The following is a 16,866-nucleotide window of genomic DNA, read 5'->3' as shown; positions in this document are numbered from 1 at the left end:
AGATTAAGCAAACCTGGTAGCAAGGCAGAAAACTTCTGCTTTGACAAAACAATATATAGCTAGTTTGGTAGTTGTATATTGGAGTATCTCCAATAATTCAGATATTATTTAAGGTAGATATCAGGATAATGTTGTCAACTGAGGAGTTAATTATTTCCTATCCTGGTATAATTATTCTGCCTCTATGAGGAGCTGCAGAGAGCCCCACATTCTGCTATATGGCACCGCTCCCCTGTGGCAGATAGTATTTCCAGAAGCCCTGTTTTGGAACAGAATGTCTGGTTTTCAAGTTATTTCAAATTCAAATTATGATGAATTTCAAATAGTTTATAATGAATTCCATCTTCCATATCCACTGCTACCCTTTTTTCCTCGTTCTCCTTATCCCTCCTGGAAGTGCAATCATGTCCAGCACCTGATAGTTCTGCTCCTGAGGGGTGAGAGTGAGTGAACAGACCCAGGCCCACTACAGAGAGCTGTGCAGTGGCGTATCCAGAGTAAGTGTAACATAAGCCATGTTCTGCCTGCCTTCTATTGAAAGGCTCAGCTTGAAAAGCTTTCATAGCCTTATTTTGCAGGCATTGGTGATACTGTATCTGCATCTGAGAAAGAGAAGAAAAACCCCATATCTTGTAACAATTTAGTAAATCCCTCCTCATCTTTTGCATGAATCCTTTCATGCAGCCCCGCAGTGGAGCAGCAGTGTTCAGAGTGAGCCAGCAGGACTGTACCACATTATCCCCTCTGTCTGGCAGTACCGTCCAGCAGGACTGTACCACATAATCCTCTCTGTCTGGCAGTACCGTCCAGCAGGACTGTACCACATTATCCCCTCTGTCTGGCAGTACCGTCCAGCAGGACTGTACCACATAATCCTCTCTGTCTGGCAGTACTGTCCCGCAGGACTGTACCACATTATCCCCTCTGTCTGGCATTACCGTCCAGCAGGACTGTACCACATTATCCTCTCTGTCTGGCAGTACTGTCCAGCAGGACTGTATCACATTATCCCCTCTGTCTGGCAGTACTGTCCAGCAGGACTGTACCACATTATCCCCTCTGTCTGGCAGTACTGTCCAGCAGGACTGTACCACATTATCCCCTCTGTCTGGCAGTACCGTCCAGCAGGACTGTACCACATTATCCCCTCTGTCTGGCAGTACTGTCCAGCAGGACTGTACCACTTTATCCCCACCATGCAACAGTACCATCCAGCAGGACTCTACCATTTTATCCCAGCTATGTGACAGTACCATCCAGCAGGACTGTACCATTTTATCCCTGCCATGCAACAGTACCATCCAGCAGGACTGTAGCACTTAACCCTACTATGCAACAGTACCATCCAGCAGGACTGTAGCACTTAACCCTACTATGCAACAGTACCATCCAGCAGGACTGTACCACTTTATCCCCGCTGTCCAACAGTGCCGTTCAGCAGGATTGCTGGCACTGTGTTTTCTGCTCCATTTATGGCTTCTTCAGCCTTCAGGGGAAAAGGGTTGAGACTGAAGCAGTGATACCCCACGACCCCAGACTCACCCCTAACCTTATCACCAGTCCCAGACAGCGGCTTTGTTTTCAACATCCACCAAGCTCTGGGACAGTAGCACAACAGGCCACACACCCACATTATCTCCACTTATCTCTCTCTCTCTCTCTCTCTCTCTCTCTTTTTCTCTACGTTCTGTCCCTCTGTTACTTTATTCCCAGCGTCTGCCCTCTCTCACTCCGGGCTGTGGTTCCAGCAGGTGAATCCAGGCTCCGTCAGACACCACACGACTCACGGGCAGCACCAGCATGAGCCACGTCTGCATTTCTAGGGCACCAGGCCCAAGATAGGAGGAAGGAAGAGAAAAAACGATAAGAAAATTGCCTGTAATGAATTGCAGAAGCGCAGGCTCTCTCGCAAGGATCTTGGAAATTTTGGAGAATCGAACGTAATTGGAAACAGCCCTGCTGCACCAGATGATGAGACTTTGAAGTCTTTTTTCTTTCTTCCTTTCATCCCCCACTTTTCTGTGAAGGGAGCTGCTATTGGGAAATCCTTCAGACAGATAGCCACAACCCACATTAACCCTTTGCGGGTCTTGGGTTTTTGACAGCTGTGGTGAACGATCACTTCCGCACGTCTGTCTGGGATGGGAGACACGGTGAAACCAAATTGCTTCTCGGATGACTTGCGGCCATAGCTCCCACTCCAAGCGTTTGCAATTTGTCACAGTGCATTGTGGGAAAGTCTGGGTAGGCTGTAATTAATGGCCATAAATCCACATTAAACACATACAGTGTCTCCCGCCCTCTGCACTGGCATCCCAAGGGAAAGGAAGACACTATAGCATGAGTGACTGCTGAGCGGAGTTGAGGGCAGAAGTCTGTTTTAACACAGCAAAGTGATGGGGGCTCTCGTAGAGTGGTGGATGGATCCAAATCAAATCATTGCTTTCCCAATCAACAGAGGTTAGATATTGAGTGCTCTGTTTTGATGTCACAGAATATTATAAATCAATTCTCTAAACTGATATAAGCTTTATAATATGAGCCTTCGTTTTGGTCCCTTCCTATTTGCATCTGAAATAAGCAGAGGGCACTGATGCTGAGGATGAATAAAATGTTGCTGTGAATGTGGAAGGCAGTCTTGCTTTAAGACTATTCAGGAGAAAGCAGCTTCACAAGCTGAAGCTAAACAGTAGGTGTTTTAGACATGGAGCTAATGTCACTCAGAGGAAATAAAACGAACTTGACTTCCACATGAGCCTCCCTGAGTCTCGGCTTGTCTACGAGAGGGGAGGCAGAGGATCAGTCTGTTTGCTGGTGGTTCAGTGGGGGCTTTAGGATTTAAGTTGTTAAATCCTTCCTAAACCCTCTAAACCCCAAACGGCTTTTGTCCGTATGAATGTAGGTTCGGTGGAGAAATGAAAAAGGAGAACAATCAAATGACATAGCAGTGGTAAAACAAAGTCATGGAAACCATGGTGGAAATAAAAACCAGGGGGTACGAGTAGGATGAGGTTCACACGATGGTCTTGAGAGGTGGCTGCTGGAAATCCTGGAAGAGAGATTACTTAAGCGGATGAACATATTGGTGGCAGTGCTGTAATGTTATTATGGTTTCTCCCAGCTGAATCAGTATCAGAGATCAGAGATCACCAGTGGAGTTTTATATTCTGCTGCCTGATATTTTGGACTGTGTTCTGGCTTAGTTTAGAGACGTCACTGCAAGTCTGTCACTGCAGCCCATGTGAAAGCTATTATACAATTAGAAACTATTAACAGGACTATTATTGTAAGCCTGCTTCAGAGTGCAAAATTATTATAATCTAATGTAATGTGTGTGTCAGAAAAAAAAATGTGCACATACACACAAAGTCACTCACAGTATATGCATGCATGTGCACATGTGTACAAAATGTTGGCACTTAAATTTGCAGTTCATGAATGTTTTGGTTTTTTTTGGCCTATTTGGGTGTATCTTGCAAAATATTTTACCGTGGTGTCCTGGGGTTTTCAAATTTAGGCAGTTAATTGGAAAAATTGTTAATGGGAAATTAGAGTGATTGAACTAAACTCAGTGCTGCATTTCCTGTGAATTCAGAAGCAGCAGACAAGAACTTTTAAACATCCCCGGTGATATTTGATTAAGTGGAAAATTCTCAAAATTTCACAATTCACATTGCTTTTGTAAATGGAGAATTTCACCCTCAGTTCCACTGAAGTTTGTAAAGGCCTTGTAGTGAGTCAAAATTAATGGATAGTTCATTTGGGACCTTTGTGATTTAACATTGGTTATATTTCTTTGCAGAAATTCTGAAGTGAGATTATTAGAACTGTGATTACCGTGCATTACATTCTCCTGTGAACAATGAGCAGCAAAGCAGCCTGATTGCATTTTAAACAGATATGCATGAAGAAGGATGAGCACAGTTAGGGTTCGGGTACAGAGAGGGTTAGGGTACAGTGGGTTAATCTTTCAGTACAGGATGCTGTGAGGGACGGGTACAGAGAGGCTGACCATTCATCTCTACCTGGCAGCGGCATCATTGGAACTAGTGACAATTAGCATTGTCTAATATTCCTCATATAACCACGTGTGCTTGGGATAGCAGTGTAGCGCAATGTCATGAGATGAGTGTGATGCACTGAACTGCTACACAATCACAATCCTATACTGGAATCATGGGAACACAAATACCCAAAGCATGATTTAACTTCAAGCTTGCCTGTCATTTGTAGGATCACTGAAGTCCTTTTGTGTACATTCATTGAAAGCAACATTCACAGTTGTGAAAGTGAAAGATCCCGCTAACATCAAGACTTGAAAGTTTTCACAGTAACTAAACAGTAATTGTTTGCTCATTTCTTTGATTCCTGTGACACATGTGTGCATGCAGACCCCAGTAACGCTCTTCTGTCACTGTAGGTGTGGGAGTCTCGCTCTGCTCGTGTGCAGAGAGCCCCCAGTTTCGTGAAGCACAGAATCAAACGGGACCGTTCACATGGCTCAGGGCTTCACAGATGCTGCGCAGATGCATCAATCTTTAAATCATCCATATGGATCACCCTATTCACGGAACAATGCATATCAGCCAGCCCAAACGCAATAAAGATCAGTGGATCTATGTGGCATCTGTGGAGCTTTGATCAAAAATAAATAAATCAATCACTCTCACGAGGTTTCAGGTGTTACTGGGCATGTGTTCACATCAGGGAGCAAGAAGGACTGACAGACAAGAAAGTCAGACTCCCTTCATTGGTTATATACAGTTAGAAAATCCACTCTATCTGCATGGATATTTACTGTACTTAACACTAAATTAGGCTGTTTGCACATACATACATATATACACACATAGATGCACATACATACATACTGTACATACAGTACATACAAGAACACACACATACACACATACATACATACATACACAGTGTGCTTTTGCCATGCCTAATTAGGGTTCTTAACGCACAATACATTTGGGTCCTGAAAATTTTTGAAGGGTTCTGCCTTTGCAAGGAGGATCATACTCATTTTAAAAACAACATCTGCAGTTACAGCAGCACACTGTAACATTATCAGTTGCATACAACATCCTGGTAAAAGCATCATGGTAACAATGGCAAATTGTGACTTCAGTATGGCTGACAACCTGAGACTGACTTTCTGAAATTTTTATATTTGTTTTTAGAAAGTGTAATTTGATTCAACTTATGTGGTCCATAATACATATGCTATTTTAATTTTGACAATGGTCTGATTAGCATCTGCTTTGATTCTTGCTTGTCCCTCTTGGTAACATCCAGCTGGGTGATAATTGTGTATTTCAAAGGCAACTGGAACATCACCTCAACAGGTTTCCATATGATTTGCAGGTTGCTGTGTCAGTCTGTTGCTCAGGAACAGTAAGCTGCAGAGTAAGGATAGGATATTGCTTCTGAGACAATAACAAAACCACAAATTTTCTATTTATCTGTAGTAACAGCACAGTCTTCATTTACTCAACTGAAAAAAGGCAACTGAACTACTTACAGCAATCCTGAATTTTTCACACCACGGCCTGGTAACTCTGACATGCAGTAATTCTTCTATCAGGAAACTGCTTTAGAAAGTGGAATATGAAATGTGACAGCGCCTCTTCTTTTCTCTTCCCAGATGTTTCTACAGAGAACTGAGTGGAATTCCTACATCTGCCATCCTGGTGAATGGAAGGTATATATATATGTCCAGATCTGTCTATCAGCCTATATTCTGTTCCCAATGTGGATTAATAATAGGCCCAGGCTGGAAAATGTATGAAAATATATTTGTTTTTCTCAGTGTTTCAAACATATATAAAAAAAACTAGACATCTGCTTTGAAGTTTGTCTTTGACATGGACTTCAAACCACAGTTTCCAGAAAAAAAGTATTATTTAAATTTTTGCAATCCAGCTCAGAAACGAATACACGCTCAAACACACACACACACACACACACCCCACATGCTCACACACATGCAAACAGCATGCACACTCACACACACATTTTGCTCCATGACTCCTGACCCAAAACTCATCGTGCAGAAAGGGCTCATCTTGCTCCTCCTACCCGCAACTCACCCCACCTAAAAATAACATGAAATGAACCATTTTTGAACACATAACTACATTAAAATACAAATAATTAATTATTAAAAATTAAATGACATTAAAAAATGATAATGTTGAAGCCCATTTTGTGAGAGAAACAGATAATCTTAGACAGGGAAAGTGTGTGGAGTCCTGCTGTACTGATCTTTCAAATGCTGCATGCTGCTCAAAGGAAACACGAGGGCGTGTCGAAGCTCCGACGGCCCTTCTGTATGGTGTTTAAAAGGTGGTGCTTTGCCCTCTCGCATTCTGTCTTGAACAATGGGCGTGATGTCAAAGGAATGAACAAACTCTGTAGTTCTGTATGGTTTGATTTAAAATGTTGAGGTTCTGGTTATGTTTCTGTGGTGCATCCATAGGCTACTCAGCCAAACAAAACAGAGACCCCTGACCCAGCCACCTTCCTACAATGACATGTCTGTGGCTTCTCTCCAAATCCTCACTCTTATGCCCTGCCAATTAAAAGCAGTCGGCGTGACATTACCGCCTCCCTCAGTTTACAGAGCCAACTGTACAAACTGCACATCTACATGTGAGAACCGGAGATGTGACACAAGCACCATGTTTGTGAAAGATGGCCTACTTCATCCCCCTCAAAATTGTCTACAGGTTTGTGAGGACATTTTTTTCAGTCCAAGAGCCTGGAGGACAGACAGCATGAAGCAGCCAGCGTCATCGAAAGTACCATGAGCCTCTCATGTGCGCTAATTTTGGTCCCTGATCTTGATAACCTCAAAGGGGAGAGTGGGGTTCTCCGGATTCCGGTTCCCGGACTGAAGCAATCTGCGACCTTCCTTTGTAGTTAAACTATCAAGACTTGTTATTTGTAAGTTAGTACATGACGTCATTCTTTACCCCAGCTTTTATCTGACAGCTCTTAAATGACCTATTTCAGTTGTCCACGTGTGTGTGTGTGTGTGTGAGTGTTTGTGATAATGGGGAATAAAGACTCCCACGCAAGATGGTGAGTGTGAGCTGTGGCTAGCGTGATCTCTGCTAAAAAAAAACTACATGGTTTTTCTGTTTTGCAAACACCTTACTGTGTGACCTTTTACAGAAGCCAGATCACATTTGTGGCAATCTAGCTGCTGGGGGGCAGGGGGGGGGGCTTTACACCCTTCTGATGAATGCAATGTTCTGACCAGCCCATGGAGTGGTTGTACATGAATTGGAGTCCTGGCCACCAGAGACCAGGCAGTCCCTCAGGAGGCTCCAACCTCCATCTCTGAGGGCATTCGTTCTGCTCTAGTTTTACCATATTTATTGCTCATCTCATTTCCTCTTTTTACATTCCTTCTGAAACTAAAAGCGGTAGAGAAAGTTTTCCTGAACCTCATGGAGTCGACCCTGCAGTTTTTGAACGCCTCAGATGTGGGTTAAGTGCTCCTGGGGCACCTGCTCACTGTGTACTCAGAGCCAGTGAATTTACTCTGAACATCGAACATACCTGCTTACCACTGAGTTGACAGAAGAACCATTTCCAAAGCGATGAAGGCAGAGTCTTTGGTGGCAGTATTCTGTAAAGGACCCAGCTTTTGCAGAAATGCAACCTGAACTGAGCCAAACATCTGCCTGATTGGCATGCTGGGAAGTCATTCAGCTCCTAAAATAAAGATTTCCTATTGGGCAGCCAAAACACCCTGAACTGGATATGTTGGTTTTATCTTGGCCAACATGTCAAGTCCAACTTCTGATGTGAATGGTCTTCATGTAAGATCAAGGTTTTTGTAAACCATATGCCAGAACGTAGACACTTGGAATCAAGTCAGATATTTTCCATTCAAGAAAACTCAAGCTCAATATTTTGGTTTGTTCTGTATTTTTAATAGCATTTCTGAAATGCCATGTTATACACTTTATTATATTCTAAATATTTTGGAACCACTTCTGTAAACACTTTGCCTGTACAAATATTCAGCACCTGTTCAGAACAGAGCAGACATCAAAAAAAGAAAGTAGAAATGAGGATTAAGTTACTTCTCAGTATAAATGATGGAGCAATGATTAAATTAATTACTGGCAGACACTATATTACTATTCTTACACCTGCTTTTCCAATCCAGGCACTCTCTCTTACAGACATTGTATATCCCAGCCCTGACTCTCACAGATACTCTATAACCCAGCCCTGACTCTCACATATACTCTATATCCCAGCCCTGACTCTCACATATACTCTATATCCCAGCTCTGACTATCACAGATACTCTATAACCTAGCTCTGACTCTCACAGATACTCTATATCCCAGCTCTGACTATCACAGATACTCTATAACCTAGCTCTGACTCTCAAAGATACTCTATATCCCAGCTCTGACTCTCACAGATACTCTATATCCCAGCTCTGACTCTCACAGATACTGTATATCTCAGCCCTGACTCTCACAGATACTCTATATCTCAGCTCTGACTATCACAGATACTCTATATCCCAGCCCTGACTCTCACAGATACTCTATATCTCAGCCCTGACTCTCACAGATACTCTATATCCCAGCTCTGACTATCACAGATACTCTATATCCCAGCTCTGACACTCACAGATACTCTATAACCTAGCTCTGACTATCACAGATACTCTATATGCCAGCTCTGACTCTCACAGATACTCTATATCCCAGCCCTGACTCTCACAGATACTCTATATCCCAGCCCTGACTCTCACAGATACTGTATATCTCAGCCCTGACTCTCACAGATACTCTATATCCCAGCCCTGACTCTCACAGATACTCTATATCCCAGCTCTGACTCTCACAGAGACTCTATCTCAGCCCTGACTCTCACAGAGACTCAGCCACATGTATTGGCAGCCCCACATGTAAGAAAACAAACTGATGACCATAAGGTTACAAGCCCAATCCCATGACAACCACCCTGCCAACTGCTCTATTAAGCATGGCCTGGTCATAAAGATAGGGAGCTGGCATAATTTTTGTGAGCAGGTGTGCTCCTTTGTGTATCATGCTGTCTAACAGACATTCTGACTATTACTCCAGAGGTAATTGTGCAAACACAGCATAACTGCTCTGTTGCCTACTATTATGCTAAATAATAATAATAATAATAATAATAATAATAAATAAAAATAAAACTTAATTCCCTCGTTTTTAATTTAATTCAGTAAGGAACCAAGAGAAAGATTCCAACACTGCGCTTTACCTGGGATTCACTTTTCCGTTGGAATAACACTGTTACAATGCTCTTTACTCCAGAGTCACTTCAGCTTAGTTGCTATACTAAACATTTAAACCAACTTTTCTGTCTCAATATATATGGTGATTCCTCTAAATATCATCATTCCCATCTGGGGTCATCTCTCATACAGTAGAACACGATCAAAACACATCATTAATCGTCAGATTTATAATTGCAAAATAATATACTCGTGATGAATTTGTTCAATTACAAGAATCCTTACTTATGGTTAAAAACCATGAATAAAATTTGGTAACATTACTTCAAACTATTTTGAAAGACTTTAATGCTTTTATATGCTTTACAAAATTCAGTCTAATAATTTAAACAAGCAACAGAATATTCCTATAAACTTTAAAATTACCTAAATTGTCACGGTTGAGGAGGGTGGGACGCAATTGCGGACCGAGGGGATCTAAAAGTTAACCCTGAGGGATAACCACCAAATCGCTGAGCGATAGAAAGGGAAGGGGAAAAACCAAATAGGATATTCGCAGCCCGGCGGGTAGAAAACAAAAAGAAAACTAAAGAGACGAGGGCAAAATGTCCTCCACAGCGCAGAGAGATAACCAACTCGAGAAGAAACTAAACGGTGATCAAATCAGGCAGATAGGATCAACACGGTAACTTCTGCCGATTCTCACACCCCTACACACTAAGAGTCTGACAAACAATGAGTCTGCGCTGAACCCCAGAAATCAGGGGCTACATATAGGCCTCCTACACCTGACCCTCATCAGGGACAATTAGCTCAGACAAATACCTGTGAGGTGCTATCACCTCACCATAGTACTCATACACCTGCCCCTCGTCAGGGTCAATTAACCCGCCGAAATCAGAGAGAGAGGTGCCACCACCTCACATAAATACACAGAAATTGTTCACTATCATAAGACAATGATGCCTCCACAGAAGAAATCGCGCTGTTGCTAGATATATAGGTTATCTCTTCCAATTATGGGAAAATTATCCCTAACCAGTAGGCTACGAGTTTCAAATAAAAGGAAAAACGGTTTGGTAGGGGTCCGGTATTTAAAGGTTGAGCAAATACTTCGTATATCTGTGGTCTTGTGGAGTTCTTTGCTCGCTAAAAAAATCCCCAGTGGTATGACTATTTATAAATCATTACTTCTTATTACATCGGATAGGGCTTTTATACGATCTGGTTTGAAACTGGCTTCAGTTTATTCCCCTAATGAACGTCTCGAAGTTTTTATAGATGTTTATCACAACAGCAAAAAATAAAATAAAATAAAATATATATATAAATTTCTCACACTCTGAAGAAGGGATCGATGAGATGAGAAAAGCTTCGGCTTATAGTTTTTGCTCCGGATCAAATAAAAGAGCAAAGGATTCATAAAGCGCTTGAAGGTAAAAATCCTGTCTCAAGGAAGGCATTTTATATTTGAACAAAAAATATATTTAAAAAAAAATGTTTAAAGTTACAAAACCTCAGAACCCATTATCGGCCAATAAAGAGAACGCCAATTGCCTGTGAAGAAATAAATTAACTATCCAGTCTGCAAGTTTTATACCTATCAAAACTAAATTCTCAGCTTATAAAAATGAGTACTTTTTATAATTGCGAAGGAGTTATATGGCAATGCCGTATAAAGTAATTGAATTGTTTAAAAATTATTCATAAATAATAGAAATGCACATTGGACGACATAGGTAAGTAGGTCAACGAAATCAACGGGGAAAAAAGATCCATTGTATGAGGAAACAAACATGCATTGTACTTCAAGAAGTTACTCCACTTGTATTGCTCCATTAGAATGTATATTATAGGGCTTCGTATTCAAATATTCACAATAATTCCTTTTATACATACATTATACATACATTTCTGTTTTGAATATAATGACATAAAGGTATACACTCTGCGAAAATCCCGGCTCGTCATTCTGACATTGAAAGAACAGCGTTTACTTTACTAAGAGGTGTAATATGATTGTGATTGTGCTCTTTAATTGTTTTTTTAAGCATTTTGATTCACTTTGACGTCCTTCATGCTCCACTGGAGTCCGTCCGGCCGGATTCTTCAAGTCCTTTGGCTTCGTTAACCGTTGAAGTCAACAGGCTACACAATAAAACAAGGAGAAATGCATTAGGCTACAAGATGACGCGTTGTAGGTAGCCTACCTGGGTGCCTTTGCTATTGAAATGCCTACATATGTGGGAAATTGCTGACGAACATTGCATTGACGCACTGACGTTTGATTCGCATGACAGATAAATTTAATGTCCGTCTGTAGGCTACTTATGGAAACAATGAACGAAATGGTAACCTTAACTGAAACCACGCATAAACGGGACGGACCTGGGTAAAAAGATAGTTCCACCTATAGTTGTTTTAGACCTTCAATTTCTGCAGTTGTTTCTCCTACACGTGAGAGGTTTTGTCAAAAAACAAGGCAATCAAACTTCCAGCGATTTTATTATTGTTCAACATATCTTAGCCTACGTTTGTATGTAAATTGCCCAACATTTCGACAAGTTGTAGGCCTACATAAGGACAAAATGAGTGATTGCATCAATGTAGGCTATTTGTCACTCGTCCACATTTGTCCCCTTTTTTACACGACAGGCCACGTCGCACTCGTAGTTGTAAACATACTGATTAGTACAGACAACTGTGTCGGGTACATTTCGTTTTAGCAAGAAGGTTAATCTAGCCGCTAAAAGCGATATTGTGGGAAGGCAGTGTTTGGAAGTGTTTTTTGTCGAGGCATATAGGCCCTATGAATCTACAGATATAGGCCTACTTTACTTTCCTGAAGTGCGTAGCTCCAGAAACGCGGATAAAGGAAATAAAGTTCTGGCATATAAATATTCTCAATTCTTTACCCCAAGTAGTCTAGCTTGAATCTGGATGAACTGGCCTAGCACAGATCACTATCCTTTGATTTAAAATAAAGGGGATAGTTGCGTCAAAATAGCCGAACTGTGGAGAATTGTTGTTTGTTAGGTTAACAATGCACATTGGTGCCTCTGACTTGGCGATATCACATTGTTGTATTCCTGAGAGTTTCACCAATACTCTTCATTTATGTACGTTGCTCTGGATATCAGCACCTGCTACAGTAAGTATTTGTAATGTTATGGCAGTTGACATGTTGACAGTCCACAAGTAGGCCTGCACATACTTGTTTTGCTTGCTCTAAATGATGATAGGGTAAAGAAGATATTTCTGTTTTAAAATAAGGATATTTTGTGGAAAACAGATGATAATAATAGCACCGTTAAACATGCATGTACAGTTCATTTAATCCATTGCAGGAATAGAGGCTTCTTCCTACAAGCACATTACTCTTGCATGCGAGTAACTAGTATGTAAGAGTAATGTGTTTTTAGGAATAGAGGCTTCTATAATCTTCTTCTACACGCTGTTCAGTTTGAACAGGTTGTATTGTGTCTTTATTGTTGTTAAAGTTTAAGTCCTACCATCTTTGTATGAAAGGACAAAGCGCTTGGGGACCTCTACAATCCTGGAGCTATTTTGAGTGCAGGTCACTGGATGTTTTTGCATGCAGCATAAATCAAATATTGGTTTGAACTTTCTGGCCAATCTCAGGCACTAACATTCCTGTGGTACAATAGCAGGAAAAACGTCTCATTATAGATCCAAATTAGTCATGAGGGACTTTCATAGTTAATTTGTCCTTGTCTTCAGTATCTCCCCCATGCTGTTAAACAAACTTGGGCTGAAATTATTGTCAAGATATCCTGAAAAGTGACTATTCACTGTTTGATCTGCCATCTTTAGAAACGTGGTTTTAACATTTGTAATCCTAAAAGTCATTGTATAACCCCTAAAAAGTGATTGTATAACCAGATAAAGAAAATTCTATAAAGTGACAATTGTGCACTGTGTGAAATGATATGGTCATTTTCTAGCATGTATAATGCATTTATGGGTATACAATGTTTTTAATTGTGGCTTAATCCACACTGTGGCTGACTAATAAAGCATGTAGGAACCTGCCATACGAACTAAGACGGTTTGATTCCCTGCCATTCCACTTTCATATATTTTGTGTGTGTTCTGCTAAATGTGCATGACCTTAATTGTGGATGGTGTGTGATATTTCAAAATAAATAAATAAATAAAACAAAAAGATGATAGTAATATGATAATCGCGGTTTGTCACTATCTTTGTCATAAGGAATGACAGTGGGCCTACACCATATTGAATATGCAGTAGATTAAAATAGAGCTAGTCAGTATGTCCCTAATTTAATTGCCCTGACTTTAAATTGACTATGTTCAATTCTGTTTACGCCGCACTTCAAGGTTGGGCAACGAGAGTCCTTCTATTTCTCTTCTTAATTGTTTTGTGCAAGATTTTATCGCTGCATTATATTGTACTATAATACAGGAACGGCTTACTAATATTACTAGTAATTGTCATCATAATTTCATTTGAAATAGAATTTTTGTATTTACTGTGACTGTCGAAACCTACCCCTGGCATTACGGATCGTAGGCTACTGGAGCTAGTGGGACGCGGACATGGACCACGCGCCCTCCATCCGCCAGACTGAGAAAGCGTAACTGAGTCTTTCATGAGCGACGTAACTGCAGCTTGACATCTTGTTATCCATCTCGTCGCTTTGTAGGACCTGACAGAGAAAATCTATGTATCTGGACGCAAGTTTCAGTGTCTGTATCTTACTCAGTTTGTCCGACGGCAGCGTGGGGATGATTTTCCGTAAGGAAGCAAAGGCTTCGTTGAGAGACTGGGTCCTCTGTCTCTCCCTTACATTCGCTAAGACCCGTTGATTTTGGAGCTCCTCGTATGACTGCGCGCTGCTGGGACTCGATTTTTTGCTTCGTTTAACTGAACAGGGACTGCAGTCACCGTTTAGATTCTTGCTGCGCTTCCTCTTCCTTCCGAATCTTCTCGGTTGTCTGTCCTCCTCTTCGCTGGTAACTGAGCTGTCCACTGGGGAGACAGGCGATCCCGAGCTCGCTTCCATTTCTTTAGAAAAAATAAAAATGCGAGACCAAATAGAGAAAATAATCCCCTTTTAAGAATCCGCGATGGGAATATACGTGAACAGGGTTAAGATGTAACATTTAGATTTGTATTTACTTTCAGTGTTTACACCTGTTAAATGATCAGGGTATCCAAACTTTAACTCGAACTGAAGTTTGGCACAGCTTTCCTCGTAGGATTTTCACTTAATTTTTTGTTTAAAACTTTATCCCAGTTTCGGATGCTAAATAGTTTTCTGAATGAAGGGGGTGGTAGCTTCGAATTCTCATTGGTCCACCAATAAACAGGAGGGATCGGTTTTAAGTTACATTACATCCCGAGACACTGACTCAGTGCTGCCTTTCCCTACCCATTTTATATTTTTTCGCCAAATGTGTTTATTTAATTTATTTGTTTTATTTATTTTACTTTGTATTATTTATTTATTTATTTATTTTATTTGGGGGGGGGGGTGTCAATTGATATAATTTAGCCCTTTGTGGGAAAATGTGCTGTTAGAGGTTTTTTATTCAAATTAAAATATCACATTTGCCCGTGACCAAAGTGAGTTTACATTATACATACATTATACACATATATTTACCTTGTCTTACTTACTTGGTCACTTAAATCAGTTAAATCTGTTGCAAATACATGTACTTGCATAAAAGGTAGCATCACCTTGATATAGAAATATCCATGCTGCATATGCATGATTCTGTATGTCTGCTGTAAGAAATGTTGATGTGTATCAATGAATATTTATGTGGTGTCTTGTAGTGGTTATGTAGGGGGCCTGTGTTACAGAGCATCGTGGGTGTTTGTGATATAGTACAGCACACATAGGGTTCTATCACAATAACAAATCCATTTTATGTTAATAAAAGGGTAGAGATATAGTGTAGATTAAAATGAAATGATTGAGGCATAGTGTTTGTACACTGTTTTTTATGGAGAGCCTAGAAGGGAGGATTTGGTAGGGAGGGTCTCTGGGTGAAAGCAAGTCCACTTCTGTATAGACACATCGTATACAACCTCTGGAGGCATAATACCATTGTACAAGCTGCTTTGGAGTTACTTGAAATGTATTTCCTTGCTCTAGACCACAAACCCCTGGATGCCCAGATGCCCAATACTTTACAACTGGCAGGTTGCCAGAAATGTCTGTAAGTATCTAAAACATCCTTCATCATGCACAAAACTGTCTTGCCCAATAGAAAGCATACACAAAGAAACATGTCCAGTGTTAATTCAATTCCAGCAGAGCACATATGAATCCAATAGGAACCATATGTACTCTGTAGCCATTGATTTAACACTGGATATTTCACTGTGCAGTGAAACTGAAATAATATTTTTTTTAAAATGAAGCTATCTCTTTAAATGTAGGGGCCTCCTGACACATTTCTAGAAACCACAAAATATCCTGCCAAACGGGGTTCTCGTCATTGCAGGTAATCGATGTATATGGATCACCCCATAACAGACTCTACTCTTTGGCCCATGACCATGGCTAGACCTATGGCTGACCCAGGATCAGTATGGCCCAGGAGTCCACCACAAAGCCTATGGGCAAACAGCAGTTGTTTATTCTGCTGATTGAAGGGGCCTGGCTTACAAGCAGGAGACAAGGAAGTAAACATCAGGATTATAGTTACGAACAGTAAACTATTCCACACAGAAACACACACACATGCACAGATGCACACACACACACATAAACACATACTGTACCATCACATCAGACCCAGCCCACCCACTTCTTTTTCTGGATGCAAGTATGGTGCTCCTCTGTGTTGAAGCATCAATAAGCCTGGACTTATGAAATGTTTTTTTCCCTTCAACCCTAACCCACTGTACACTTACTGTCATGCTGTCTTGTTATTTGTACAAGATGGTTCTGTGCTCAATATGTCTACTTTTTGTGTATTCCACCATGGTTATGTTGGTTACTTGTAGGGTATTGCCTGTTTCTACTGTTCTGACTGGCTGTGTACAGCAATTCCTCACTGAGGACAATATTCTGTTCTATTTTATTCTATTCCATTCAGCAGATTCAGTTTATTGCTTTATTAATCTCTGAACATAAAAATTGACACCAGTTTGCACAAAGGATGTTACTGTGGCAACATGAATTATTCATAGCCCTTGCACTACCAGAAACATTGATGCCTAAACAACACATGCATTGACTTTGTCATTGTCAACACCCAAATCCGTCTGTGGGCCGGAGACGTGGACACACCAATTCTGCCCAGCTTTAGTTGAGGAAACTGTATTTTGCGCCACAATGTGACAGAGCTATAGAGGAGCTGGCCCAGTCATTTCCAGAGATAGGCTAATTTGTGACAGTCCAATGCAGAGATCAGGAGTGACCTCAAGGCTTAAAGACAATGTATTATTGTTATTGTTATTGTTATCAGCATTATTATTATTGCTGCTTCAAACAGTAAAATAAAACGGCTGTCCTATGTGGAATTTGTGTCTATGCATTTGCATACATACAGAAGTAACATGAAGTAAAATAAAAATGACAGTTTCACTTTTAGTCAAGAAA

The 16,866-nt window shown here is 40.8% G+C and overlaps 1 protein-coding gene across 1 annotated transcript; it reads right to left on the bottom strand.

The window, feature by feature from the left end:
- Positions 1-9,213: 9,213 nt before the first annotated feature.
- LOC135250486 (twist-related protein 2-like) lies at positions 9,214-14,510 on the bottom strand. The gene is made up of 3 exons (XM_064326804.1): positions 13,797-14,510; positions 10,187-11,410; positions 9,214-9,688 (listed from the first exon to the last, which is right to left on the bottom strand). Exon 1 carries the CDS (start codon positions 14,308-14,310, stop codon positions 13,828-13,830), a length of 483 nt encoding a protein of 160 aa, XP_064182874.1. The 5' UTR covers positions 14,311-14,510; the 3' UTR covers positions 9,214-9,688; positions 10,187-11,410; positions 13,797-13,827.
- Positions 14,511-16,866: the final 2,356 nt, after the last annotated feature.

The sequence above is a fragment of the Anguilla rostrata genome, chromosome 3 (genome assembly GCF_018555375.3).
Source record: "Anguilla rostrata isolate EN2019 chromosome 3, ASM1855537v3, whole genome shotgun sequence".
NCBI lineage: Eukaryota > Metazoa > Chordata > Actinopteri > Anguilliformes > Anguillidae > Anguilla > Anguilla rostrata.
This window is presented reverse-complemented; position numbering and strand designations above follow the sequence as displayed.

Bases quoted from the DNA above. Each gene is read 5' to 3' on its own strand.
- LOC135250486 (XM_064326804.1), bottom strand. From the start codon at position 14,310: ATGGAAGCGAGCTCGGGATCGCCTGTCTCCCCAGTGGACAGCTCAGTT.